Here is a 26,261-nt window from a genome sequence, read left to right on the forward strand (position 1 = left end):
TTTGTGAGGGTCACTTGAGGTTATGCAGAAGACTTGAGCACATAGTGAGGATTTCAGGAGATGGTAACCATTGTCATCCCTTATTACTAGTTTGAAATCACAGTTTAAACTGTTATTAGTTTAAGATAACAAGAACTCCAGTTTCAGCCCTTCAGAGCTGTTGAAAAACTGCATCTAGCTTTCAGTTATCTTTCTGGACACTGAGGCTCTACTGACCTCACTGACCGTATTGTCATTGAACAGAGCATTATCTTGGAGGCCTTTCTTGCCCTGGGGCCTGTTGTCACAGCAGCCTCTGGCAAGGGAGGGTGCCTGATGACTCTGACAAGCAGTCATTTAAGCCTGCTAATAAGGAGCTGACTTCATTTGTTTTCGTCCTCCTTGGCTTCTGGGAGAAGGCCTGGAGCTGGTAGGGGCAGTGGTGGCTGTTGTTGGGAAATGTCTCTGTGGACTAGTTCTTAATGTTTGCCAGGCCTTCCTCACCACCTCTGAGCATTTTTGGGTCCCTGTAGTTTTCTGCTGTGCTACCCGGGCCTGGCCCATTCAAGCCAGCCCCTGCCCAGAGTCTTCTGGGAGCATTTTTGGTTCAAGGGGTGGGTCTAGGGTCTCTGGGATAATCTTGGTCCCTGGCTGATCTCTGTCTTCTCCACCCTGCACTAGGGAGCACCCTATCTTCTTCATGTTTATCCAGATTGCCATCATCTCCATCTTCAAGTCCTACCCAACTGTGGGGGACGTGGCGCTCTACATGGCCTTCTTTCCTGTGTGGAACCACCTCTACAGATGTGAGTACTCCAACTGACTCCAATCTGCTGGTGGCAGGTTTGTGTCATTCTAGCTCCTGGATGAAATGCCAGGGAGAGAGGAATTGATAGGCATTTACTGGGCCCCTTGCTGGTGCAGGCAGCACTGGGAGAGAGGTTACAGCCTCAGGCAACCCTGGCACCCTATGCCATGATTAGAGATGTTAATAAATATAAACCACCATTTGTAGAGCTCTTATTGAGAACCTAGCCACTGTGACTCTAAGAGTGTTACATCCATAAGTTCATTATATCTTCACACCAGCCTTTGAGGTAAGTATCCCCATTTTGCTGATGAGAAAATTGAGGTACAGAATAGTAGAGGCACTTGTGTGAGATCACATGATTACTAAGTGGAAAAGCTGGGACTGGAATCCAGATCTGTGAGTCCCTGCCTAATGTTGTCCTCTAGGGCTTTAATTTACATTTAAATTTAAGAAGCCACATGTGACTAGGCTGCCATATTGGATAGTGTAATTCTGGCCTCAAGTTCTAAACCATTATCCAGTGCTGCATCCAGAGATTCCTAGAAAGCTGCTGGATGACACCAGATTTTCTGCCTCCTGTGAAGACCCTTCTCAATTCTTTACTCCTCCCCTTCTCAGAAAATGGCTCAGTGGCGACCTGTGTGTGTTCCCGAGGCCTGCAGTGCTGAAATGCTCCAGTGCTCCCCTCAGTTGGGCTCTTCACCCTCTCTTTTCAATGTCTGGGAGCTCCCTTAGGGCAGATGCCTCTCTGTCTCCAGTACCCAGGAGGAAACCTGATACAGAGAAGTATTGGCAAATGTGTGTGGAGAGGGCTTTTTAAGCCTCCCTAAGGAGGTGGTATCAGTTACCCTCCTGATTCTCTATAGTAAAACTGGGAAGGGAGCCTTGAACTTTCCTTACCCTCTGTGGGTGCACAGCAGAATGTCAGGAATGAACTTGGGTGCAGGCTTCAAAGGAATTGAGTTTCCTTGTTGTTTTGATTTGTCTGGGTGTCAACCAGGAAGTGAAACTGACCAGCTGCCAGTAGGAGTGAAGGTAAACAGCTGAGTGGGCGGGCTAAGCCTGCAGGTGAGGGCCTGGTGGGGTTGTGACCACTCTGGGCTGACTGGGAACAGGAAGCAGCATCTTCTGCCTGTGACATCCTCATTGCACAGATAAGAATCACCTAGTCCAGCAGGCTTAGAATTAGTTTGGGGCCCTTTGACAGAGTGGCCGGTGACAAATCACAAGGCCACCAAAACATAGGGACATGCCTCATCTATAACAGGGTTGATCTTGGGGACATGGTCGTCTTTCCCCAAAAGTAGATCATTTTTCTTTAGCTGCCTGTCCCACAAAGATAGTGTCTTCAATACCACATTGCTGAACTCGTCTGTGGACAGATGACTTGAGTCTACATCCTGGCTTTCCCATTACTGGCTATGTGTTCTCATGTAAATCATTTAACCTTTCTGAACTAATTTTTTTCCTCCATCAAATATGGACAATATCTTTCAGAGGTGTTTTAAGTTTTGAGAAAGAAAATGTTAATAGAACTACAGTTACCAACATCAGTGATAATCATATAGGACACACACATACACCCGCCACATTCCCTTATTAGAGCTTCAGGCTTGGTAGCCAGAGACATTGAAATAAACCTATTTTTTCAAAACTTGAAATAAGCTGTTTTATGCCTTCCGGGATGATGAGGCATAAAAAGAAAGATGGGATTTCCAAAACCTGGATGATCTAATAGATGCTGTTGCTGGCTGGTTGGGTAAGGAGTTTACAGGCTCAGCTTGTCCAAGGCTTCTACAGAAAACAGTGACCCCCACATTTCACTCACTGCACCTGCAGCAGGGAGTACTCATGTTTGGAGTACCTGTTTGGGACTTGAAACCATGACTCATTATACTCAATTATACTCATCCACGAATGTCTTCAGCCCTGGGCTAAAGGACCTCTGACCTCTGAGTAGAGACTGAGAAATTTTCAGGCCTAAATCAATGTATTTAATGTTGTTGGGAATCTAATTTAAATACTGGTTGCCAGTGCTAACATGTCTGCCCCCAAATCACATCACTGCGCAGTGGAGAAGAGAGGATCAGAGCCCTATCCTGAGTGAAGGGCTCTGGATGCTGGCCTCTGTGGAGCCTGGGGCCAGGATGAGTCAGGCAGATGCACACTTGCAGTGTTAGGGAGCAGCCTGCTGGTGGAGCAGTCTGCAGTGGTCCAGCTGAAGAGCCACCTACCAGAGGGCTGGAGTTGACTGTGTTTGTCTTGTTTTTATTAACTATTAGACAGAGATGAACTAATATTGATAAATACAAATTATAAAGAGTAGTTACATAGGGACTGGGAATGTGGCTCAGGCGGTAGCGCGCTCATCTGGCATGCGTGTGGCCCGGGTTCGATCCTCAGCACCACATACCAACAAAGATGTTGTGTCCGCCGAGAACTAAAAAAAAAAAAAAATATTGAAAATTCTCTCTCTCTCTCTCTCTCTCTCTCTCTCTCTCTCTCTCTCTCTCTCTCTCCTCTCTCACTCTCTCTTTAAAAAAAAAAAAAGAGTAGTTACATAGTAAGTTCATGTGCCTAACCTAGCACATGTTAAGAAGGGAGCATCACCTTGAATCACCTTAATCCCCTTGTGACCCTCCTAATGGGACTGACTTTTTGAAGCAAAATTTTGTTTCTGAATGCCTGAGGCTCAAAGAGAGAAAGCGACTTGCCAGAAGTTCAGGTTCACCAGTAGTGGTGCCAGAGATTGGATAAGCTGCCTATGAATGCAGTGGGGAACCTGACTCCATCTGGCCAAGCAGGTCTGATGAAGGGTGAGCCCTTTCATCTTGTTAGGTCCTGGTCATCTCTGACGCCTCCTGGTGCCTAGAACAAGCTGTCCTGTGCCTCAGGTCCCCAGTTCCATCTGCTCTGGCATATAGCTTTAATCTTCTGGCCTGGCAGCCAGCAAGAATGAGTAGCAGCTCCCTGTTCCTGCAAAGGTCACCACAGGCCAGAAGCCAACTGGATGCTGGTAACAGTCCTCCAAGCACATGGAAATGTCTCTGTGCAGCCCAGAAGCTGCACGTGAGCCTTTCTCATCTGTGCGCTCAGTCTCCTTCCTGTCATCTCATCTGAAGCCTCAGGTTTTGGCTGGAGGCATAGGACCAAGGACCACCTGGGCTGTCAGTCCCCAAGAATTTTATTTGAGAATAATGTATATTCTTTTCCTTTATTTATTTTTATGTGGTGCTGAGGATGGAACCCAGGGCGCACACATGCTAGGCGAGCGCTCTACTGCTCAGCTACAACCCCAGCCCCATGTATGTTCTTTTCAGTAAGATAATTTTAGGGGATAAGAAAGAAAATTAGGATGGTGGAGTACAGGAGGGGAGGCTGATTTGTTCTCCTTTCTTGAGGTTATAAAATTGCTTAATAATAATAATGCTCAGTACAAACATCCCTTTTCTCTGGTTCCACACTCCTTAGAGTAGATGCGGCAGAGGCTGCCCTGGGAGATCTCAGGAGGCCTGAATCAGGACATTGGCCTCTCAGCTTTGACAACCCCAAATCATGGAAATTTCAGGTTAGGAAAGAGTACCTTGCAGGCCCTCCAGGCCAGTGTCCACATTGTGGGATTTCAGACCACCAACATTTCAAAAAACTGGTGACCAGAGTTGCCAACTTTTTTTTTTCTGAAGGCATTAAAATAATCAACTACCAGCTATTTTTCCCCATTTCATAGAAGAAAGAACTTTTTAAAATCAAGAACAAAATGGCTCTTATTGTTTCCGATAAAGAATGAACTATATGTTAATAACATTTGGCTTTAAAAAGAATTTAAACTACATATATCCCCTACTATATTCCCCCTTCCATTGATCAGTGGCATCTCTGTGGCAGACTCCTGACAAGGGTCTCATACTTGGCTGTATATTGAAATCAGCTGGGAAGCTTATGAAATTTCCTGTGGATGCCTGGGCCCCACTCTACAGACTCCCAATTTCATTTTGTTGTGGTTTCCCTGGAATTTCATTTTGCATCTTGAATTGCATCTCATCTGTATTATTCCAACCCCTTCTAATACACAAGCTCTGGTACAGCATCTCTACCCAGTTATTGTACAACTGAGACAAGCACTCTAACCTTTTGGGAGTTTCCCTATACCTTGAATCTCCTAAAACTCTGACTTGGAGAAGGGATTTTCTGCAGATTAGAATCAGAAAGGAGATAGGAACATAGTTGGGAGCTTTTTGGTTCAAGGGGTGGGTCTCTGGGATAGGTTTGGTCCCTGGCTGATCTCTTATCTTCTCCACCCTGCCCTGGGGAGTGCCCTATCTTCTTCATGTTCATTAAGTGCCTATTAGGAATCAGGCCCAGTTCAGAGTTCATTCTAAAAAAACATTCTTTTAATTAGTTTATTTTAAAGAATATTTACTAGTTTTTTTTTTTTTAATACAATAAAGTAGCTGGGCGTGGTGGCACACATCTGTAATCCTGGCAGCTCAGGAAGCTTAGACAGGAGGATTGCAAGTTCAAAGCCAGCCTCAGCAATTTAGTGAGGCCCTAAGAACTCAGTGAGACCTTGTCTCTAAATAAAATACAAGGGGCTATGGTTGTAGCTCAGTGGTAGATCACTTTTCTGGCATGCATGAGGCGCTGGGTTCGATCCTCAGCAGTGCATATCAATAAGTAAATAAAATAAAGGATTCATTTACAACTAAAAAAAATTTTTAAAAATAAATAAAATACAAAATAGAGCTAGGGATGTAGCTCAATGGTCAAGCAACCCTGAATTCAATCCCCAGTACCCCCCCCCAAAAAAAAAATACACACACACACACATACATACATACACATGCACACACACACAATAAGGTATAAAGAGAAATAATAATATATAATGCTACTGTTGGATACTCCCTATTGAATTAAAGGAAAAAAAAGGATACCATGTGTGGGCAGAAAAATTCCCCTCCTTATCACTCCCAAAGAGATCCACATCATAATTTCTAGAACATATGAATAAGTTACCTTGAATAGTCAAAAAGGGACTTTAAATTAAGAACCTTAAAGGAATATTATCTGGTGGGCCTAGTGTTATCATAAGAATGCCCAAAAGTAGAAGAGTTATGTGGAGGCCAGGCAATATGGGAAATTTCTCTTCTACTCAGTTTTGTTATGAACCTAAAATGGCTCTGTGGCTCTAAAAAGTAAAGTTTGTTTGAAAAGCAACAGAAGCTGGGCGTAGTGGCGCACGCCTGTAATCCCAGTAGCTTGGTAGGCTGAGACAGGAGGATCTTGAGTTCAAAGCCAGCCTCAGCAACTCAGTGAAACTCTGTCTCTAAATAAAATACAAAAAAGGGGTAAGGATGTGACTCAGTGGTTAATGCCCCTGGGTTCCATCCCCAGTGCCAAAACAACAATAGTGGAAGAGGAGGTCAGAGTGACACACTGTGGGAAAGCCTCAGCCTACCATTGCTGGTTCTGAAGCTGAAAGGAGGTTGTGAGCCAGGGACTAAAGGAAAAGGCAAGCCAGGTGGGTTCTCTCTCAGGTCCTCCAGAGGGAACAGAGCCCTGCCCAAATTGATTGCAGCCTGTGAGCCCATCCTGGATTTCTAACTTCCAGAACTGTATGATAATAAGTTGTATTATTTGAACCACTATTATTTGTTATAGCAGGAATAGAAAACTGATATATACACCTGGGCCAGGTTTTTTACATAGTTTATTTAATTCACAGACACTCCCCATGAAGGAGGCATTTTAACCCTATTTTAGAGATCTGCACGCTGAGGCTTGGAGAGACTTACTAATAAATGACAGCAGGATTTTAACCCAGGTCTCTCCAGAGGCCAAGTCTACCCAGCCACCTAGCTGGACTCTGCATGCCTGCCCAAGGACAACCCTGTGTAACAGACTAAGCATTCCTTCTGGGGGCAGGGAGTGATTATTCAGAGATGGGGACTTCAAAGGAAGATTTGTAAGTTATCATCTAAGGAGAAGGAAGGGACATTGGAAGAGCAATGCAGGAACCTGATTAAGGGGAAAGAAAAACCTGTTCCTAAGATGGTAGGCTGGTACCATGGGACCCATTCTGTGCTATAATCTGCCTGGTTCGTGCTGTAGTTCACCCTCCACCCCATTATCCCACATGGCCAGACAGCATCTGTGTGGGGTGAGGGGAGGTTGGACACTCTGAGGTTGGGACTGGAGGGTCAGAGTCTTCCTGGAATGGCTTCTCTGCAGAGCCCAGAGGCATTCATGGCATCGCTAACTGTAGCTGGTTTTCAGCCAGTCAATGCCACAAGGAGGAGAAGGACTCCAAATTTAGGAGCTCCTGCCAGCTGTGGGAGTGGGGAACCATTGACTCAGGGGCCTAAGGTTTGCCTTTTGGCCACCCCAGTGCCTTTGGTGGTGCTCTGCCTTTGAACCATGGAGCCTCCCTAGCCTCTGTCCTGTGGGATTACCCCAGTAAGAAGAAAGTGCTGGAGAGAGAGTGCTGGGCTAACTGTGACCATCTGTCTTTGCAGTCCTGCGGAATATTTTCATGCTTGCCTGCATCATTATCGTCTGTTCCCTGCTCTTCCCCGTCCTGTGGCACCTCTGGATTTATGCAGGAAGTGCCAACTCTAATTTCTTTTATGCCATCACACTGACCTTCAACGTTGGTCAGGTAAGAATCAAAGAAGGCATGGGATCAGGGTTTCATTTTGTAAACTCAGGCATTTGACCAAGGTCCTAGGTGTCCCATCCTAGGGATTTGAACATGAAGAAAGGATGGTTTTCTCCTCCAGTAGCTCACAGAGGGGAAGGGAAATGAAAGCATAGTAACTTGGAATCTGGCACCCAGTTTCTGGGCACATGGAATCTTCACAGCAAGCCTGTGAAACAACTGGTGTTTTTTAGTGTACAAAAGAGGAACTGAGGCTTTCTGAACATTGTCTGTTGCCCAAGGTCAGTGAAGGAGCCAAGAACCAAATTTAGGGACTTCTGAGGTGCCTTCTTTCTGTAATGGTGTCTGGGTGGCCCCTGAAGTGGGTATACCAGGTGAGGCGGGGAGAAGCTTTCTGGTCTCTGAGGACAACAGGAGCAAAGGCAGGGGGCTGTGGAATGGGATGGCCAGGCTATTGGGCAAGTCTAGTGCAAGTTGTGTGGCTGAGTATAGTGGAGAGGGGGCAGGAGCTCAGCCCTTCCTCTGTGTTCCCCAGGGAAACTTGTTGAAAATGCAGATTCCCTGGGCAGCCACCACAGTTAAATGGCTCTGATTATTCTTTTAAAAGAAAGCAGATTTTCTGGTTCCACTCCTAGAGATGTTCGTTCAGTTTAAGAAACAAAGGTCAGAGATTTGTATTTTTAGCAAATACAATTTTTACTCCCTTGAAGTCATCCACCCTTCCTGGGGTTTCCTGGTCCACTCTGCTGCCCTCTTTCAGGTTATTGTTGAGTTCTTAGGAGAATCAGTAGAATGGTGTAACATTTCAGTGCCATTGCCCTAGCCAAGCATTTTCTGTTCATAGTGGGCAGGATGGAGGCAGGGCTGGCTGGAAAGGCTGATGATGCAAGGGAGTTCTTGCCTCTAAGGTTAGCTATCAGAAGAGGAGCGGGTGATGGGACTGGTGTTTCCTGCATGGACTTTTCTGGAGGATTTATGTCCAGCCCAACCACTTCTCTTGGTTTGTGAACAGTGGGAAAGAGATGGAGGAGTAAAGCCTGGGTGGCAGTTATTGGTGGTGAATAGGCAGCATCTTCTGTTTGTGTCCCGCAAATGCAGAAATCTGCAGGATTCAACTTCAGATCTAAAGGATCCAGAAGGCTGCCCTGGCTCTTCTGTCACTCTGGAATCCCCTGCTTTTCCCCATATTCTCATGGTTAGATATGAGGGTGCTGGGCCTACCCTGGGCCTCTGGAGAGTTGCTGAGTTCCACAGAAATAGTCCGCAGCCTGTTGGCTTGACTTGAGCCTCTAGTTTTAGTCAGGAAGTTCGGTTGCAGTGATCATGAAGCATCTGTGGAACTTTCCAGATGACAACTTTCTCCCCTGTGGCTGTCTCTATAAGAGAAGGATCTCTGAATGGCGAGGGGAATGTTTACAAGTGGTCAAATGCTATGGAAGGCTGGAGAAACTGAATTATTGGAAAAGAAGGATTGGGCTGTGCTGGAAACCAAAGGCCAGAAGCATTAAGTGCTTTAGTAGCTGAACTACTGAGAAAAACCAGCTGAATTCTTGGCATTGCTTCTTGTGTTTTTAAAAAACTTTTTAAAATGCATTTTAAATCACATAAGCAATACTTCACACAAATAATAATTCATTATTGTTGGGGGGAAGAAGTCAAAAATAGTGGAATAATGTGGAATGAAAAGTAAAGATATGTGCTGAATGTGATCCAACTGGGCATGGTGGCACACATCTCTAATCCCAGTGACTGGGGAGACTGAGGCCTGAGGATGGCAAGTTTGAGGCCAATTTCAGCAACTTAGCAAGACCCTGTCTTAAAATAAAAAGGGTGGAGGGTATAGCTCAATAGTAGAGCACTCGCTTAGCATATGCGAGGCCTTAGGATTCATCCCCAGTACCAGAAAAATAAAATAAAATGTAGTGAAGCACGGTAGTGCATGCCTGTAATCCCAGCAACTTGGGAGACTGAAGCAAGAGGATTGCAAGTTCAAGGCCATCCTCAGCTAATTAGTGAAGCCCTATCTCAAAATAAAAAGGCTGAGAATAGAGCTCAGTGGTAAGGTACCCCTAGGTTCAATCCCAGTACAGAAAAAAGTAAAAATCCGCAGTGGGTATGACTCAATGGTAGAGTGCTTACCTAGCATGCATGAGGCCCTGGGTTCCATCCCTAACACTGCCAAAAAGAAAGGGGCTGGGGTTGTGGCTCAGTGGCAGAGCGCTTGCCTAGCATGCGTGAGGCCCTGAGTTCGATCCCTAGCACCCCATAAAAATAAAAACAAAATAAAGGTATTGTGTCCATCTACAACTAAAAAGAAAAAACTTTAAAAAAAAAAAAAAAAGAAGAAGAAGAAGAAGAAAAAGCCACCTAACATCCATTCTCACAGAAAACAGATATGGTCCTTAGGTCAGTTCAGTTTGTGTCTTGGCAGACTTTGTGCATTTATTGATAGTTATACGAACGCACACATTAAAGCACTTTCTGGCTTATGTAATTATATGGCCTCCTATTCTATGAGCAGTTCTTTTCACTAATGCTGTCATCTTGAGATCAGTTTTTTTAATTTTTATTTTTTTAGTTGTTGATAGAACTTTTTTTTTTTGTAAATATGTGGTGCTGAGAATCGAACCCTGTGCCTCACACATGCTAGACAAGTGCGCTACTGCTGAGCCACGTGAGATCAGTTTTTATTTATTTATTTTTTTTAAAGAGAGAAAGAGAGAGAATTTTAATATTTATTTTTTTGTTTTCGGCGGACACAACATCTTTGTATGTGGTGCTGAGGATCGAACCTGGGCCGCACGCATGCCAGGCGAGCGCGCTACTGCTTGAGCCACATCCCCAGCCTGAGAGATCAGTTTGTAAATGTCTCCATATCCCATGGTTAGGATGTACCATGATTTATTTGAACAGGTAAACCCTTGCTGAGGATGTTGACATTGCTTCGTTATTTTGCTACTTGAAATGGAAGAGCCTTGCATATGCTGCCACATATTCATTCATATTCTCTCTCTCTCTCTCTCCTTTCTTTTTTTTTTTCCATACCCAGGGGTGCTTTACCACAAAGTTACGTCCCCAACCCTTTATTTTGAGACCAGGCCTCACTAAGTTACTGAGGCTGGCCTCGAATTTGCTTTTTATTTTTGGTTTTATTTCATTTTTAATTAACAAAAAATAATGATTATATATACATTTATTGGGTATGGCCTCGAATTTGCAATCCTCTTGCTTTACCCTCCCAAGTTGCTCTGATTATAGGCATGTACCACCATGCCCAGCGCCTCCACATATTCTTATACACACATGCCTGTATTTTTTAGGATAGGTTCTTTTTTTTTTTTTTTTTTTTTTTAAAGAGAGAGTGAGAGAGGGGAGGGAGAGAGAGAGAGAGAGAGAATTTTCAATATTTATTTTTTAGTTCTCGGCGGACACAACATCTTTGTTGGTATGTGGTGCTGAGGATCGAACCTGGGCCGCACGCATGCCAGGCGAGCGCGCTACCGCTTGAGCCACATCCCCAGCCCTAGGATAGATTCTTAAGTGGTGGGATTATCTGGGTCAGAGGGCATATGTATTTTCTGTCTTTGGATGATAGCACCAAGTTGCCCTTTGACAAGCTGTACTAATTGATAGGTGTCCCAGCAGGGGTCGGGTTCCCTTTAAACCTGCAAATCTCCAAGGCCTCAGGCACACCTGTGTCATTGGTCTACTAGAGTCTGGGCTCTGTGAGTCCAAGCTACAGACAGCTCTGTTGGGTCAGTGCTTCCAGGGGCTGCTGATCTTGTCTTTGTTGCTGCTGCTGCCAGATCAGTAAAGGGAAGTGCCAGGTATGGGGATCTTGCTCACCAGGCAGACACTCAGATAATAGGTAGAAGAGTCCCCATCAGGATGGTTATACTACCCCTGCCCTCAGGCCTCTTAGAGCCACAAAATGCAAATATGGAACATCTATAACTTTATTAAGAATCCAGTGTTACCACTGGGCGTGGTGGCACATGCCTGAAGTCCCAGCAGCTCAGGAGACTGAGGCTGGAGGATCAGGTTCAAAGCCAGCCTCAGCAACTTAATGAGGTCCTAAGCTACTCAGTGAGACCCTAAATAAAATATAAAAAAGGGCTGGGGATGTGGCTCAGGGGGCTCACTGCTCCCCTCCCCGAAAAAAAAAAAAAAAAAGTTTAGTGTCACCTCACAGAAGCCTTCCGTGAAGTCCTCCTTTCTCAGCCCCTAGTTGTTTCCTTCATAGAACTTAACAAGTCCATCTGTAACTTGTTCTGCTCTCTTCTGCCTCCACTAGCCTGTGAGCTTCATCCATCAAGGATCTGGCTGTCCTCCCGTTGCAGGGTGCCCCTCCCTGTCTTACCAATGCTTGGCAGGGAGCATTTGCTAGCAAGTGTTTGTTGAATGAATAAATGAACCAACAGCTAAGAAAAATATCATGTCATTCTTGATCAGATGTGCAGGGTAACTGCTAGAAGAATCCAGCAGGTGTAGAATAAGCTTTCATGTTGGAGTGGTCAGGGAAAGCCAAAGGGACAAGGGATAAGAGCTGGGCCTTTCAGACTTATAGAGCAAGAAAGGAAGGGGACATGAGGGCCAAATCACACTCCTGGCAAGAATCAGGAGTTCTGTCTCCTGATTTTTGGCCTCTGTGAACCCAGTCTGTGTGTGTCCTACATAGCCAATCCCAGTTCTGCTTCCTTGTGACCCAGTCAGTGGTTCCATTCAGTTGTATGGCATTTGGGGATATCTGTTTGTCCCACAGCCTGCTCTTATGAACTCTTCAGGCTGGGAAGTCGTCCTATATTCCTCTGGCCTCATTTTCCCCTTCCTGGGAAAGTCAGGTCAGAGCTGTCCTGAGAACCAGATAACCACAGATTTTAAGCAGTACCTAAACCATCATTGCCAAAAACCAAGAGATTTGTTTATTTGTTTGTTTTGGTACTGGGAATTGAACCCATGCTACCTCTCCAGCCACTTTAAAAAATTTTTTGAAATGGGGTATAACTAAGTTGCTGAGGCTGGCCTTTAACTTGTGGTCCTCCTGCCTCATCCTCCTGAGTTGCTGGGATTACAGGAGTAGTGTACACCATACCCAGCTCCTAGGAGCTTTATTTATGTAGAATGTAGCAAACACCTTGGCCTAAAGTCCTGTTCTGAGTTGATCAATGCTATACATATCCTGTTAGAGAATAAATTGTGTGTTTATTATTAGCTACACCAGCAGGCATACCAGTGACTGAGGCCCCGTCCTCTCCCCTGGGAGCCATTAATGTTTTTTAGACGTGACACATATCATTTGCTAATTACTGTTGTACCTCAGAGTCAGTAACAGGAAATGACAACAGTAAACCATCCATGTGTGTGCGCGTGTGTGTATAAGTGTACAAGTGTGCATGAGTGTGAGAGTGAAACCAGGATTGAGATTGAGTGGTTGCTTGAGGTCCTCCTCCACTTCCTCACTGTGTGACCTTCAGCAAGTGATTCAACTTCTCTGGGTTAGTTTCCCAGTCTTAGAATCCAGGGTGACAATCCTCACTTTGTAGGGTGTTTAGTGGGTTTAACATAACATGTGGATCCTACTGCCATTAATCATGTGTTGACAGGGGAAATAGCAAGAGTAGCATGCTCTTCAGATACCCAGAGCAAACTTGGAGCAGCATCCAGTCCATAAACCAGGAGAAAACAATCTCCCACCCCTCTTTTGTTTTTTCTTTTAACTTTTTTTTTGTATGGGTCAGTGAACAGTGGAAGAAAAATATTGATCAAGGATTACATATGAACTTGCTTAAATTAAAAAAGGCTTAAATTTAGCCTTTTTAAAAAAATATTTTTTTTTTAGTTGTACACAACACCTTTATTTTGTTTATTTATTTTTGTGTGGTGCTGAGGATCGAACCCAGGGCCTCACACGTGCTAGACGAGTGCTCTGCCGCTGAGCCACAACCCCAGCCCCAAATTTAGCCTTTTTGAAAGAATGCAGTCAAGTGTTACAGTCACCTTAAATAAATTTAGAAACAGGGAACATAAGGAAATCTTCCCTTAAAGTTATAATTAATAGGGGCTCATGTTTAAGGAGGGTTTACTACAGTTTGGCCCCATCTGATCCCTTTAATCTTCTGAATCATGTGCTCACGGGGCCTCCTGGACCTTTCCCTGTGCACTTGTAAAAATACTCATGTGCTCGTGGAGAAAGAGTGTGTGTTTGCGTGTCAGTGGCATCATGCTGGATGTAGGACCTTTTCTTTCTTTTAATAAAATGCCTAGGTCATCTCCCTTGCTCACGGATGAGCAGAGCCTCTGCTTTGCTGAAGTCCTGCAGTCGTGCTGTGTGAGCTCACCATGTCATGCCATGTAACTGCTCCCCTCTGACAGCCCCTTAGGTTTGTTTCCCTTTTTCTCTTCTTACAAGGAGTCCCTTTAGTCTTCATTATAGCCCTTTGAGTGAAGCACTCTTTGCATCTCATGATACAAATGAGGAAGCTGAGGCTTGGGAGGGTGAGACTCAGCCTGAGCCACAGAACTGGAAAGGGGTGTATTGTTCGTGGTCTTGTTTATCACATCCTCTTAGTAGACTGCAGGTTCCAATAGGACAGGCCCTGTGTCCATCTGGTTCGTGGCTTGTACTGCCAGCATATCGCCAGCACCAAGGAGAGACATTCAGTGATGAATTGTCAATACCCTGAATGGTAGGAGCGGGAGTCAAAAGCCATATTCTATGTGCACTGATCACACGTGGTGCTCTGCACACTAACCTCCCAGTTCCAGCCTGTGTTTCCATCAGGGCCAGGCCTGTGCCTGTCCTACTGGATTCCACGAGGTTTAGAGCCAGGTCCCCTTTCCCATTTATCCTGATGGCTATGTCTGTGTCCAAACTAGATTCCTTGCCCATCCTACATCTGCCCTGCCAGGCAGGATGTGGAAATCTGGAACGTTGTTCTACAAGCAGTTTGTCATGAGGGACTAGCCCCAACCCTTCCCTGCCTGACAGACCCTGCAGATACTAGGCTGACCCTGACTTGGCCATCTGCTTTCTGCTGCTGGGGATGCCTGGAGCCCTGAGACCTGGGTACCAACCTTCCAGCACAAATGAAACCTGTCCTGCCTTTTAGAATCATATCTCAGTTGGCCTGTGGTGCCATTCTGGGAATGGGACCAGTGAAGAAGTGTTAGGAGACATGTTAAGTGGATCATCCATGGCTGGACGGTGTGTAGTCCCCATTTCAGGTTTCTTCCTGGAGGCTGTACATGGCCCCGCCTGTAGGATGCTAGGTGTGTGGGGAAGATCAGCATCTCCTGACAGCCCTTTTCCTCCTCAGCGGGCACGGTTTTCACTTTGTGTCTTTGACTGGTGGCAGTTTGTCAGTGTCTTAGTTTGTTCCTTTGTCCCTCCAAATACAAGCATCCCAAGCTTTTCTCTCACAGGCCCTCCTTGGCTGTCCTTCCCTACAGCCAGAGTGATAAGAAAAGGCCAGGCTGAGCACAGCGGGCACAGCCAGCAGGAAGACCTGGGCTTGGGAAGTCCCAGTGCCGCAGTGACTCCCAGCTCCGTCTCTCCTGGCTCACTGGCCTTAGGCAAGTCACATAGCTCCTTGGAGGCTAATTTATTTATTAGAAATATTTATTACCTCCTATGAGCCAAGCACTCTGCTAAGGGTGGATGAGATACAGCCCTGTTTCCAAGGAGCACAGTCTGCGGACAGAAAGAAAAAGAGGCAAGACAGGGCAGTGTGGAGGTCAGCATGGCTGGGGGTTCTCAGCTGGGGATCAGGAAGCTTCTTGGGGAAGTCATTTCCAAGTGAGGTCCTGAGGGACTAGTGGCATCTTACCAGGTTCCAGGTAGGGAGACCTGGAGGAGAGAGAAGGAGGGAGGGAGGGAGGGACGTTGTGTGCTGCCAGAGGCTGTGTAGGACTGGCCACATCACTTGATTAAAAATGAGAACATTTCAGGGCAGTGTTGATGAGAGCCACGTGACCCTGGGGGCCTATACTGAGGCCTGCACTGAGCCTTTGGTTTTATGCTCAGGACAAATATGATTAGGTTCCTGGTTTAAAAACCCCACTCTGAAAGGAGGTCAGAGGTGAGGGGTGGAGCCAAGAATCCAGGGTGTCAGAGGAGGCTGCTGTAGTCTGGTGACAGGTGGTGGTAGCCTTGGTTTCCTCACCTGGAAGGGAGGTCGTGAGGGCTCTATGGAGTTGGATGGGAAAACTTTTGAGGATTGGAAGGGGCCACATAAGTGACAGTTGCTGCTGTGGCCCCAGTCTGCAGTCTGCCTGGTGACCTTGTAGCTGAAACAGCTCCAAGTGGAGGGTGGAGCTTTTTGCCGTCCCCTCCTACACTGTGCCCATTCGGCCCTGAGTCGGCTGGTCATGCCAAAGCTCCATCCAGCTGCACAGTCGCCGCCAGTCTACTGTGGCCCCCACTTCCCTAGACTCCAGGCAGGTGGCCAGAGGCTGCACTTTGCCAACTGTAGCAACAATGAATGTCCCCATGAAGGTCAGTGTCTCTAACAGAAGGAAGAGGCTGACCACACAAGCTTCTCCAGGAAGCTGCAGCCCCAAGGCTTGGTTAAGGCTGCCGTCCCGACACGCTGGATTAACCACCTCCACTGCCTCTTTGCCTTTTCCAAAAAGAATCTCTTTCTTCCTGGCTGAATGACAGAGTGTAAACTAGGAGAGCTGCCTGACGGGTGGAGAGCCGGGGGGCTGTGGGGAAATGGGAAAACTCAGGTTTGGCCTCAGACTGGCAGGAATGGCAGAGTAGCCTGGTTCTTCACTTAACTGCCACGTGGCCTGGGTAGGACCCGCGACTAAGCCTGGCTTGGGGATTAGAGACCCCAATTTAGTCACCCAGGCATGTCTTGGTTCCTCAGATCTCTTGCTTCTGTGGGAGACACATCGTTCCTGGGGACTCTTGTGGTTGTCACTGTCCGTTGAGTATGTTTTTGTTGTTAAAGGGCCGAGCTCAGAGCATATTCTAAGAAACTGTTTATTCCCCTTCTCTCACCCTGTAGTGGAGCATGTTCTGACGGTCTCATTCCACTTCAGGTTTCGCCCACTCTGTCCCTGGCCACCGTACTCCAAAGGGGAGCAGCCCTGGAGCCCTCATGGCTGCCAGTGCGAGGACTGTGGTTTGACTGAGCTGTCCCTGGAGGGCAGCGCTGAGAGCAGCACATGAACTTCAGCCCTGTGCCAGTTCTGGGGCCCCAGAGGTGGAGCAGATGCCATCCCATTTGGGTCACATAACAAAGCATGGAGTTAGGAAAGTCTCCTGGTGATGCCTCTTGGGGACAAGCAGGAGCATCAGGGCTTATGGGGTAGGTAGGCATGGTTCAGAGGGCCGCAACTGCCACTGAGCTGGCCAGTGCAGAGCTTCTGTGTGTGGGTGTGTGTGCTAGTGTATGCATGGGTGTATGTGTGAGAGAGAGAAAATCCCTCTGGGTCTGGGGAGATGAGGCCTCCCGGCAGAGGTGGCTGTGGTGGGAAACTGGAGCTGCTTAGGAAGTGTGTGTGGTCCTGGGGACTGATAGGAGGGGAGAGGCAGGGCCCTCAGCCACTATAGGTGGGGTAGCTTCCAGGAACAGACTTCAGGCATCTGAAAGCACAGAGGGACAGGTAGCCCACCATTGTGTGCAGTAAACACACAATGCTCATGTTTCACAGATGAGGGAAATGAAGTTTAGGAAAAGGAAGTGACTCACTGGAGTCATATAGCCACTTACGGACCCATGCTGTTTCTGCTGCCCCTTACCCACCTTGGCTATGCTCAGAATGGGCAAAGCAGCTATGGGTCTGTAGTTGCTATGTAGGCTGATTTGCAGGGTCTCTGGGAAATCCCATTTCCTCACAGTCAAAAGAGGTTGTCTCAGCCAGCCTGCCAGCAGCCCCAGGTTTCCCCTCAAAAGAGCCAAACTCCAGGCCAGCCTGGCATCCTCTCCCTGGATGCATGGCACCCACCTAGGATTGATGACACTGAGGACAGCCTGTCCTGGGACATTACCAGGAAACAAGTATTCCCTTCAGAAAAATGCCAAATAATATACACAGAATAGCCCTCTAAGGGGTGCAGCTTAGTTCTTGCCCACTCCCCTGTCCCCCAGGGTGAGCTAGACTTAGGGACTCTTTCCTGCTTGGGAGCAAGGAAAGGGAAAAGGGTCATTCTGTGCCCAAGGGCTCCACCACTGACATGCTGATATTCTTGCTCAGTCACAATATTCAACCCTCAACCCATCTTATATTTTGGGGGGTGGGTACCAGGGATTTGAACTCAGGGGCACTTGGCCACTGAGCCTCATCCCCAGTCCTATTTTGTATTTTATTAGAGTCAGGGTCTCACTGAGTTGCTTAGTGCCTTGCCATTGCTGAGGCTGGCTTTGAACCCATCTTATTTTTTAACTTTATTTCAAATTGGAGTTCAGACATCAGTATATTTGCTACTGAATGTCAGCATGTGTATCATTAACTAGAGTTCAGTATTTATAATTTACATTTTGCTTATGAAGAATTGACATACAGTAAAAAATGCAAAGCCAAAGCTGCCTTTCACTTACCAGGATATTTTTAAGGTTCATCTACATTGTTAAATGTAACAATAGTTTATTTTGTCTTTAGATAAACATTTTTATTTTAGAATCATTTTAGAGTCATAGGAAAGTTGCAAAAAGTACAGAGAGGTCAGCCATGCATCATGCTACTTTCCTCTGTTGTTAACATCTTAAATGACATGGTATGTTTGTCAAAATAAGAACCTATCCTGGAGTGGGCACAGTGGTGCATGCTTCTATTCCCAGGGACTCAGGAGGCTGGGGCAGGAGGATGGCAAGTTCAAAGCCAGCTTGGGCAACTTAGTGAGGCCCTAAGCAACTCTGAGATTCTGACTCAAATTTAAAAATAAAAAGGGCCTGAGATGTGGCTCAACAGTAGAGTGCACCTGAGTTTAATCTCCAGGGGAAAAAACACAAAAAACCTATCCTGGGATATTACCAGGGTTGATTGGGACTTTTCCACTTTTGTCTGCTTCTAATTCAGGGATGCAAGCCAGGGAGCTACACTGCACTTGAGGCCATTTCTCCCTGGGGTCCTCTGCTCTGTTCCTCACTTGTTCCTTGACAGTCTTGAGGAGCGCGGCCAGGTATCTCGTGGAATGTTCCCTCAGGTTAGGGTTGTCTGAGGTTAATTAGACTGGGGTTTGGATTTTTGGAAAGAATGGGCAAGGCATCCTTGTATCCCGTGGAGTACAGGGTAGCCCTGTGACCTCAAGCTGATGTCAACCTTCAGCACTTGGTTAAGGTGGTGTTTGCCAGGTTTCTCCACTGAAGAATGACCCTTTTCCCTTTCTTTGCTCACAAGCAGGAAAGAGCCCCTAAGTCTAGCTCACCCTGGGGGCAGGGGAGTGGCTAAGAACCAAGCTGTACCCCTTAGAGGGCTATTTTGGGTATATTGTTTGGCATTTTTCTGAAGGGAATACTTGTTTCTTTTCCCCTAACTGTTGTTTCAATCATTTATTGGCTGATTGTTTTTTTGGATCTTTTTTTTTTTTTTTTTTTTTCAGTACCAGGGATTGAACTCAGGGGCACACAACCATTGAGTCACATCCCTGGCCCTATTTTGTTTTTTATTTAGAGACAGGGCCTCTTGAGTTACTTGGTGCCTCACTTCTGCTGAGGTTGGCTTGGAACTCACAATTCTCCTACTTCAGCTTCCCAAGCCACTGGGATTACAGGCTTGTGCCACTGTGCCAACTGGCTGATTTTTTTTTTTTTTTTAATCAAGGAAATACGTGTACATAGTTTATAAAGTTAAGGTCATAAGGAAGAAGTAGCTTGGTAAGGTCTTTAACTTGTTCTGGTACTTTTGAATAGTAATGCTTACTCTACTATTTGTATTTTTTATCCTCCAATTTTATGTTACATTATAGGATATGAAATTGCCAATATTCAAACATTTTTAATCTGCAAAAATGGCAGTTTCATGTGTCAGCCTAATTACCTAATGGTCTGACCATACTTTGCCTTAGCCAGTTAATTTTGTGACACTTGAGGGTTGTTGTTGTTGTGGTTGGTTGGTTGTGCATTATTTGCATCTGCCTCTTATCTAGCTGGCTTAGAGATCAGGCTCCCCTTCCCCAGGCAGGGCATCTTGGGGCCTGGGTGAGAAAGGAGACCCCAAGGTATGATGTTGGCCTTTGTTGTAGTCATTGCTGCTATCACTGAGCTGGGTAGCTGTGGGCACGTCCTCACTGCCTGGCATGTCTGCTCGGCTGATCCCTTTGGTAGACTGGGCCCAGGCACATGGACACTAGTTCAGCTCTCCAGGTGTACCCTAAGGCCAACTGTTTGAACCCCCCAGAGTCTCAATTTCCCCTTTAATGGGGATTTTAAACCTTTCCAGGGAGTTCCTGAGGTGATGGGATAGTAGTACAGTCCTGAGACTCAGTGCTCTCAGCCTCTCCCAGCTCTCCTTAGCTGTTCCCGAGTTATCTTCAGGTAAATGAGAAGTGCCCAGGACAGTGTTCTCAGGTCTTGAGGCCTAGATCCCAGGCTCAGCTCAAACTATGACTTGCCTCAGGTCCCTGGCCAAATGCCTTCCTTGTTCCAGACCTCAGTCTGTCTGTCTGTGCCAAGAAGCAATTGATATTGACTTTCTGAAAGGCCTCTAAGTACCTGAGAACCACAGTGTCCTCAGCAGCAAGCCCTTATTCCCTCATCCTTCAAAACTCCAGGGGTACCAAGGTCCTGGGCAGCTTGGGCTGAATGGAATTATAAGGGTCTAGTGTGCAGGGAGCTTGGTAAATCTTTGTTCTTCTCTGGGCCTTGTTGAGGGCCACAGTGGGCTAAGCTGCTGTACTGTTTTTGATTCTGTGGCCCAATATGGAAACTGAGCTGGGCACAGAGATCTTAGTAGCACAACCACTCAGGGCCTTGTCCTGATGGAGCTAGTCACACAGCTGAATGTAAAATTGCAATTTGAGTGATTTGTGCTAGCAAATAAGAGGTTAATGGGGCCAGGCCCTAATCTGAAGGGTAAGTGACCCTTCCTGAGGCCTGAAGGACAAATAGCTGTTGACTACATGAAAGCGAGAGAAACGCTTTCCTCTAAACAGCAAAGATCCTGCAGCAGAGTGAGGTGGTACAGGGAGAGGGTGATGCATGTGTGCAGGAAGGGACCGGCTACAAGACCTCAGAGCCCCAGAGGCTGATCTTCACTTAAGAGCCTGGGCAGCCTTTAGAGGAATTTAAGCTGGGCAGTAACAAGATCAGATTTGTGTTTTCAAAAGTTCCCTCTGGCTGCCAGGGAGCACAGTACAAAGACAGGTTAGGCAGCAGGGAATCCAGGGACGAGGCTTTGTTGATGTCTAGGAGATGACTGACAGATGCCTTGTCCAGGGTAGTGGCTGTGAGGATGCATACGAATGGTGGGTCTGAAGGCGCAGGAGGTAGAACTGTCAGGCCTTGGTGTCTTGGTATATGGGAGAAGTGCCAAGTGAATTTGTGGCCTGGGCTCCTGGATGGGGGATGGAGACACAGGTACCCAGGAGGAAGAGCAGGTTTGTCCAGGGAATGTGAGGAGTGTGATGGGGACCTGGTGGGGTGAATGTACCTGTGGGCACCAAGAGGGGGCCACTGGTGTCATATATACTGGTCCGGAATCTAGAGGCCAAATTTTGGGATAGAGGGGTGAACTGGAAGGGGAGCAGGTAGCAGAGTATACACAATTGCTGAGGGCCCAGAAAGATCTTTCAGGTCAAGTGTGGCTTCCCTAGGCAGGGCCTTGGTTCTTGGTCCAGGGACAGGCTGGGATTTTGACAGGAAATGCCAGGCAGGTGCTCCCATGTCTCCCAACAGCTGTCCAACCCCACAGGAGCCCTGATTCAGGGAGATGTCCCACAGCTTCTCACACCCTCTTTCTCCTCCCAGATCCTGCTCATTTCTGATTACTTCTATGCCTTCCTGCGGCGGGAGTACTACCTCACACACGGTCTCTACTTGACGGCCAAGGACGGCACAGAGGCCATGCTCGTGCTCAAGTAGGCCTGGTGGGGCACAGTGCTGCACAGAGACTTCAACAAGCAAGGGCCAGAAGCTGGGCCAGGCTCCATATCCAGAGGTGCCAGCAGGCAAGTCCTCTAGCAAAAGAGGTTCGAGTCCAGGGACCCAAATCACTGGCATCAAAGAGGGCCCATGGCTGGCAGCAAGGCCTGTGGGGAACAGCTGGAAGTACCCGCACTTGGACCCCTACTTTGTGGCCCTTCACACCAAGGAGTCCCCTCCCAGGCAGGAAGGGGGAAAAAGGTGAGCAGTGCTTGATAGGTTGTGGCTACTTAATAAATAAAATGTTTTGTTATAAAGATATTTACCCTGGGACCACATCCATATCACACTTAGGCCAGGAGATGGGAGAGTTGGCCTCTAATATTGCTGCGGAGCACTCATACAGGTGTGGGCTTCTAAAAGAAACAGGAAGTCCACAGAGCACAAGTGTGCCTGGGGGCTGATTGGTGTGCCACCCAGCAGCCCTCCCTAATCCCAAGCAAACAGCTGGAGGCAAAGGGCCAGGCAGGCCTGAGCAATCTTTATTCTGCAGAGGGACAATGACCACAGAGCCATACACCATGAGGAGATGGGGGAGCCAAGGGCCAGTCTTTCAGGGGTGGACAGGTCCAGGCAGGGGGGCAGAGCCACAAGTGGGTGAGGGGCAGGTGGGCAGACTGGCAGGGGCCTAAAAAAAAAAGACAAACCACACAGCAGGGGTGCTGGGGGCCACTCCCCACCCTCCCCCAACCCAGCCAGCACCCAGGGGGTCAACCCTAACATGACTGGCCTTGAGCCTACCCAGGGCAGAGCTGGTTGGTGCCCCCTAACTAGGGGCCACACCCCTGCCCAGCCCCCCAGGGGCAGAGGCAGCTCAGTTCAGGAGTCAGGAGCTCCCTGGGCAGAGCCTGACCCGGCCCCCCCACTCCCAGGCCATTCCCCCCCTACTGCTGGCTCAGAAGCCGAAGGTTTCCTGGGAGGCGTAGACCATGTAGAGGAATCCATCCTCATCCTTCTCCTGCTCGTAGATGTCCGCGATGGGTGTGGACACGCTCACCATGCTGTGCTGGTTCACCAGCAGGAAGAAGGCCTGCGTGGGGTTCAACTGCAGGCGGCGCCTGAGGGGGCAGGAGGGCATGCCTGTGATGGCCAGACCCTTTCTTTCCAATGATCCAAGTCCCCAGCTTCCCACCCATTCAGCCCCTCCTACAGGCTTTCACCTAGCGCCGACCTTGACCTTTCCCAGTTTTCCAGCACAGGGGCCCAGCTCCCTGCCCGGAGACCCTGACCCCACTCACATCCCTGGTCAGCGGGGACCCAGCCCCGCACCCCCAAGCAAGTGCCCCTCTGGCCGCTGCCCACACACCGGATGATCTTGACCAACTCGCTCATGTTGACATGGTCCGGGACCAGGAACTTGGTCTTGTCCAGGACAGGCAGCTGCTTCTCTCCCTTGTAGCGCTCGATGATCACCTGGGGGTGGGGCGGGCGGGGACGCGTGAGCCCGGGGCGGGGCTTGGGCGGGGCGGGGCCGGGGGCGCGGGACTCACCGGGATCTTGCTGGGGTGCTGGTCGCGGATCTGCTGCACCTCCTTACAGCGGTCGGCTGCGGACGGCGGTCAGCGTGAGGCCGGACGGGCCTAGGCCCTCCTCGCGGCTCCGCCCCGTCGGTCCCCAAGGGGCGGCTCCGGGCCCGCCCCAGCACCCTCCCCTGGGGCCGTCGGCCCCTCAGCCCCGTGGCAAGGGACTCGAGGGGTAGAGAGGCACTCCCGCCCGGCAGAGTGACCTCCCAACCCGGGGTCTAGCCAGAGCCTGACGTCACGGGGCTGACGTCACCTGCGGCAGTCGGGGTCGGCCGTCTTCCCCCCTCACAGGTCGCCCACAGGGCCTCACCGAAGCTCCGCCGCTGCTTGAAAGGCCGGTCCGAGGGCATCGCGCGGGCCCGGCGGGGCGCGCAGCTGGGGATCCGGGGCGCGCTGCTTAGGGATGTGGCTGCGGTTCGGGGCTCCGGGGGCTCCGGGGCTCGCGCTCAAGGGCTCCGGGGCTCGCGCTGAGCCCGGCGGCGGCGGCTGCGGGAGGTAACTCACCCGGGTGACGTCAGGTCACAACATTCCTTAAAGGGGAGGCCGGCGCGCAGCTCCCATTGGGCCGACGCAAAACCCGCCCGCCCGGATCCGTGACGTCACGGCGCAGAGAGCCTGGATTCCCGGCGCGGGACGCGAAGGGGCGGATCTCCAGGGCGCGTCACAGTCCCGTGACGTCACGGCCGGCGCGAGCAGCTACCCCGGCCCAAACTGAAGTGAGCCCCGCAGCGGAGCGCGCGAGGAGCTGCTTTCTGCCTCCCACCGAATTCTGTTCTGAGCCTCTGAGATCCTGGAGTGGGCCTTAGCAGCCTTCACCTTCACCAGCTACCCTTCACCTTCACCAAGCTTAGCAATAGGGAACGAAAAGGGGCAGTAGACCTGCAGAAAGAGCAGGACTCCAGAAAAGAACACCAGGCTTTAAAAGAATTCTAGAATAGAGCCATAGAAATCCACATCTCAAGGAGTGAAGTAAGAAAGTGGATCCAACACGGCACAAGAGAAGAATCACTGAACTGGAGGCCACATCCACTTACCCAGAGAGGAAAGGTGATGGAGAATAAGCAAGAGAAGTGGCAGGATTAAAAAGGAGGTCCCGTCGGGGTTCCAGAAGGAAAGGATAGACTGTGGAAAGGCAGTCCTTAAAGGATTTCGAAAACTTGATTAAAGACTCAGATCATCACAAAAAAATCCAGCGCAGGATAAATAAAAACATCTGCACATTTTGCAGTGAATCTGCAGAACTCCAAAGACTAAGGGTTCTCGCACCCAGCCCTGGCACGGGGGGGGGGGGGGGGGGGGGTTGGACCTAGTGGTGCTCTACCATTGAGCTACAACACAAGCCCTTTTTGAGACAGGGTCTTGCTAAATTGCCAAGGCCGACCTCGAATTTGCAACCCTCATGCCACAGTTGTCTGGAGTGGCTGGGATTACAAGCATGCGCATGCGCCCCGCAAGAAATCTTCCCAAACAGGGTGGATTAACTAAAAAATTGCACCAACAAACATCAGACTTCTCAGCAGCAAATACAGAAGCCAGAATAAAATGCTATAGTATCTTCAAATCATTACAGGAAAATACTGGCACCAATTGTTAATCCGTGATCTTAAGTGTTAGGGAGAAAAAAAAATTACAAAAGAACATTACTGAAATATATTTTTAAGAATTTATTTCAGCCGGATGCTGCGGTGCACACTAGTAATCCCAGCGATTAGGAAGTTGAGGTAGGAGGGTGGCAAGTTCAAGGCCAGCTTCAGCAATTTAGTGAGGACCTAAGCAACTTAACAAGACCCTGTCTCACAATAAAAAATAAAAAAGGCTGGGGATGTGGCTCAGTGATAAAGCACCCCTGGGTTCAATTCCCAGTACCCAAAATAAACTGGAATTTACTTCAGCTTGATACAGTGGTGCATCTCAATGATTATAATCTCAGTGACTTGGAGGCTGAGGCAGGAGAATGGCAAGTACCAGACTAGCCTTGGCAGCTTAAAGAGTCTGTGACTATATATATATATATATATATATATATATATATATATATATATGGAGGGTGTGGCTTGCTTAGTGGTTAGGCATCAATGGGTTCAATATCTATTACCCACCCCCAAAAAAGGACAGACATGTAGGTCTAAAAGGAAGACATTAGATGGAAAATGAGCAAATAAAATGGTAAACATGTAGGTAAATCTAAACAAACAATATGGATTGTGAATAGAAATGATTACTTTGTGGGGTACGAAAAACTCCTTCGAGACCCTGGTTCGATCCTCAGCACCATATAAAAATAAATTAGTGAAATAAAGATATTGTGTCCAACTACAATTTAAAAAAATATTTTAAAAAACCCCAAGGTATATGGGACCAACACTAGACTGGAAAGAGCAATAGAGTAAAGTGTTTTAGGGAGCCTGATTTGTTTCAGAAAGGATAAAGATGTTGATTATTGTCTGGCTTAGTCAAGTGTGTGTTTCCCACTTAAGGATCACTGAAAGATATAGACAGAAAATATGACTCCAAGGCAGAAAAGCTATAAGGATAGTAAAGACCATTAAAAATATAGCAGAAAGGACTGGGAATGTGGCTCAGGGGTTTGATTGAATTGGCCCTGGGTTTGATTCCCAGAACCACAAAAATAAACAAATGGCACCAAAAGTAAAAAGCTGGAAAATTCTGTACAGAGAAAAACTAACAAAAAGCATACCTATAGAAAAATCAGGGCTGGGGATGTAGCTCAACAGTAGTGCACTTGCTTAGCATGCATGAGGCTTGGATTCAAGCCCCAGGAACCACCCCTGCCCCCCAAAAAAACAGTTTGCCTTATTGGCAAATGACATTTTCTTTTCTTTCTTTTCTTTTTCTTTTTTTTTTTTTTTTTTTTTGTTATTGGGATTGAGTCTGGGGCCACCTTACCGCTGAGCTAGATCCCAAGCCCTTTTTGTTTTTAAGTTGGATGCAAGGTCTTGCTAAGTTGCTAAGGTTGGCCTCAAATTTGGAATCTTCCTGCCTCAGCCTCCTGAGACACTGTGACTTCAGGAATGTGCACCAGGCCTGGCAAGGACATTCATTAGGGATTAAGACAGCCACTGCAAAATGATGAAAGGGATAGTTCTTAGTTCTGAATGTATATGTTTCAGGTTTTAAAAATGAGGGTGAAATACATAGAAAAAGACAGAATATACAGCAAAATGAGAGGATACAAGAGAAAT

The 26,261-nt window shown here is 47.8% G+C and overlaps 2 protein-coding genes across 4 annotated transcripts in view; one reads left to right on the forward strand and one right to left on the reverse strand.

Annotated features, from left to right (window-relative positions):
• PIGU (phosphatidylinositol glycan anchor biosynthesis class U) overlaps window positions 1–22,255 on the forward strand; it is a 93,966-nt gene extending 71,711 nt beyond the window's left edge. For all 3 annotated transcript variants that reach the window (XM_081292479.1, XM_081292478.1, XM_081292480.1), the window contains 3 exons: window positions 661–785; window positions 7,306–7,448; window positions 21,362–22,255. In XM_081292479.1, coding sequence (XP_081148605.1) covers window positions 661–785; window positions 7,306–7,448; window positions 21,362–21,475 — 382 coding nt within the window. In that variant the 3' untranslated portion in view covers window positions 21,476–22,255. The remainder of the gene's footprint in view (window positions 1–660; window positions 786–7,305; window positions 7,449–21,361) is intronic.
• On the reverse strand, window positions 21,996–23,772 carry MAP1LC3A (microtubule associated protein 1 light chain 3 alpha). Its single transcript, XM_081292489.1, has 4 exons — window positions 23,369–23,772; window positions 23,026–23,081; window positions 22,842–22,948; window positions 21,996–22,593 (listed from the first exon to the last, which is right to left on the reverse strand). Exons 1-4 carry the CDS (start codon window positions 23,406–23,408, stop codon window positions 22,431–22,433), a joined length of 366 nt encoding a protein of 121 aa, XP_081148615.1. The 5' UTR covers window positions 23,409–23,772; the 3' UTR covers window positions 21,996–22,430.
• Window positions 23,773–26,261: the final 2,489 nt, after the last annotated feature.

Source organism: Spermophilus citellus, assembly GCF_964194105.1.
Source record: "Spermophilus citellus genome assembly, chromosome: 4".
NCBI classification, from domain to species: Eukaryota; Metazoa; Chordata; class Mammalia; order Rodentia; family Sciuridae; genus Spermophilus; species Spermophilus citellus.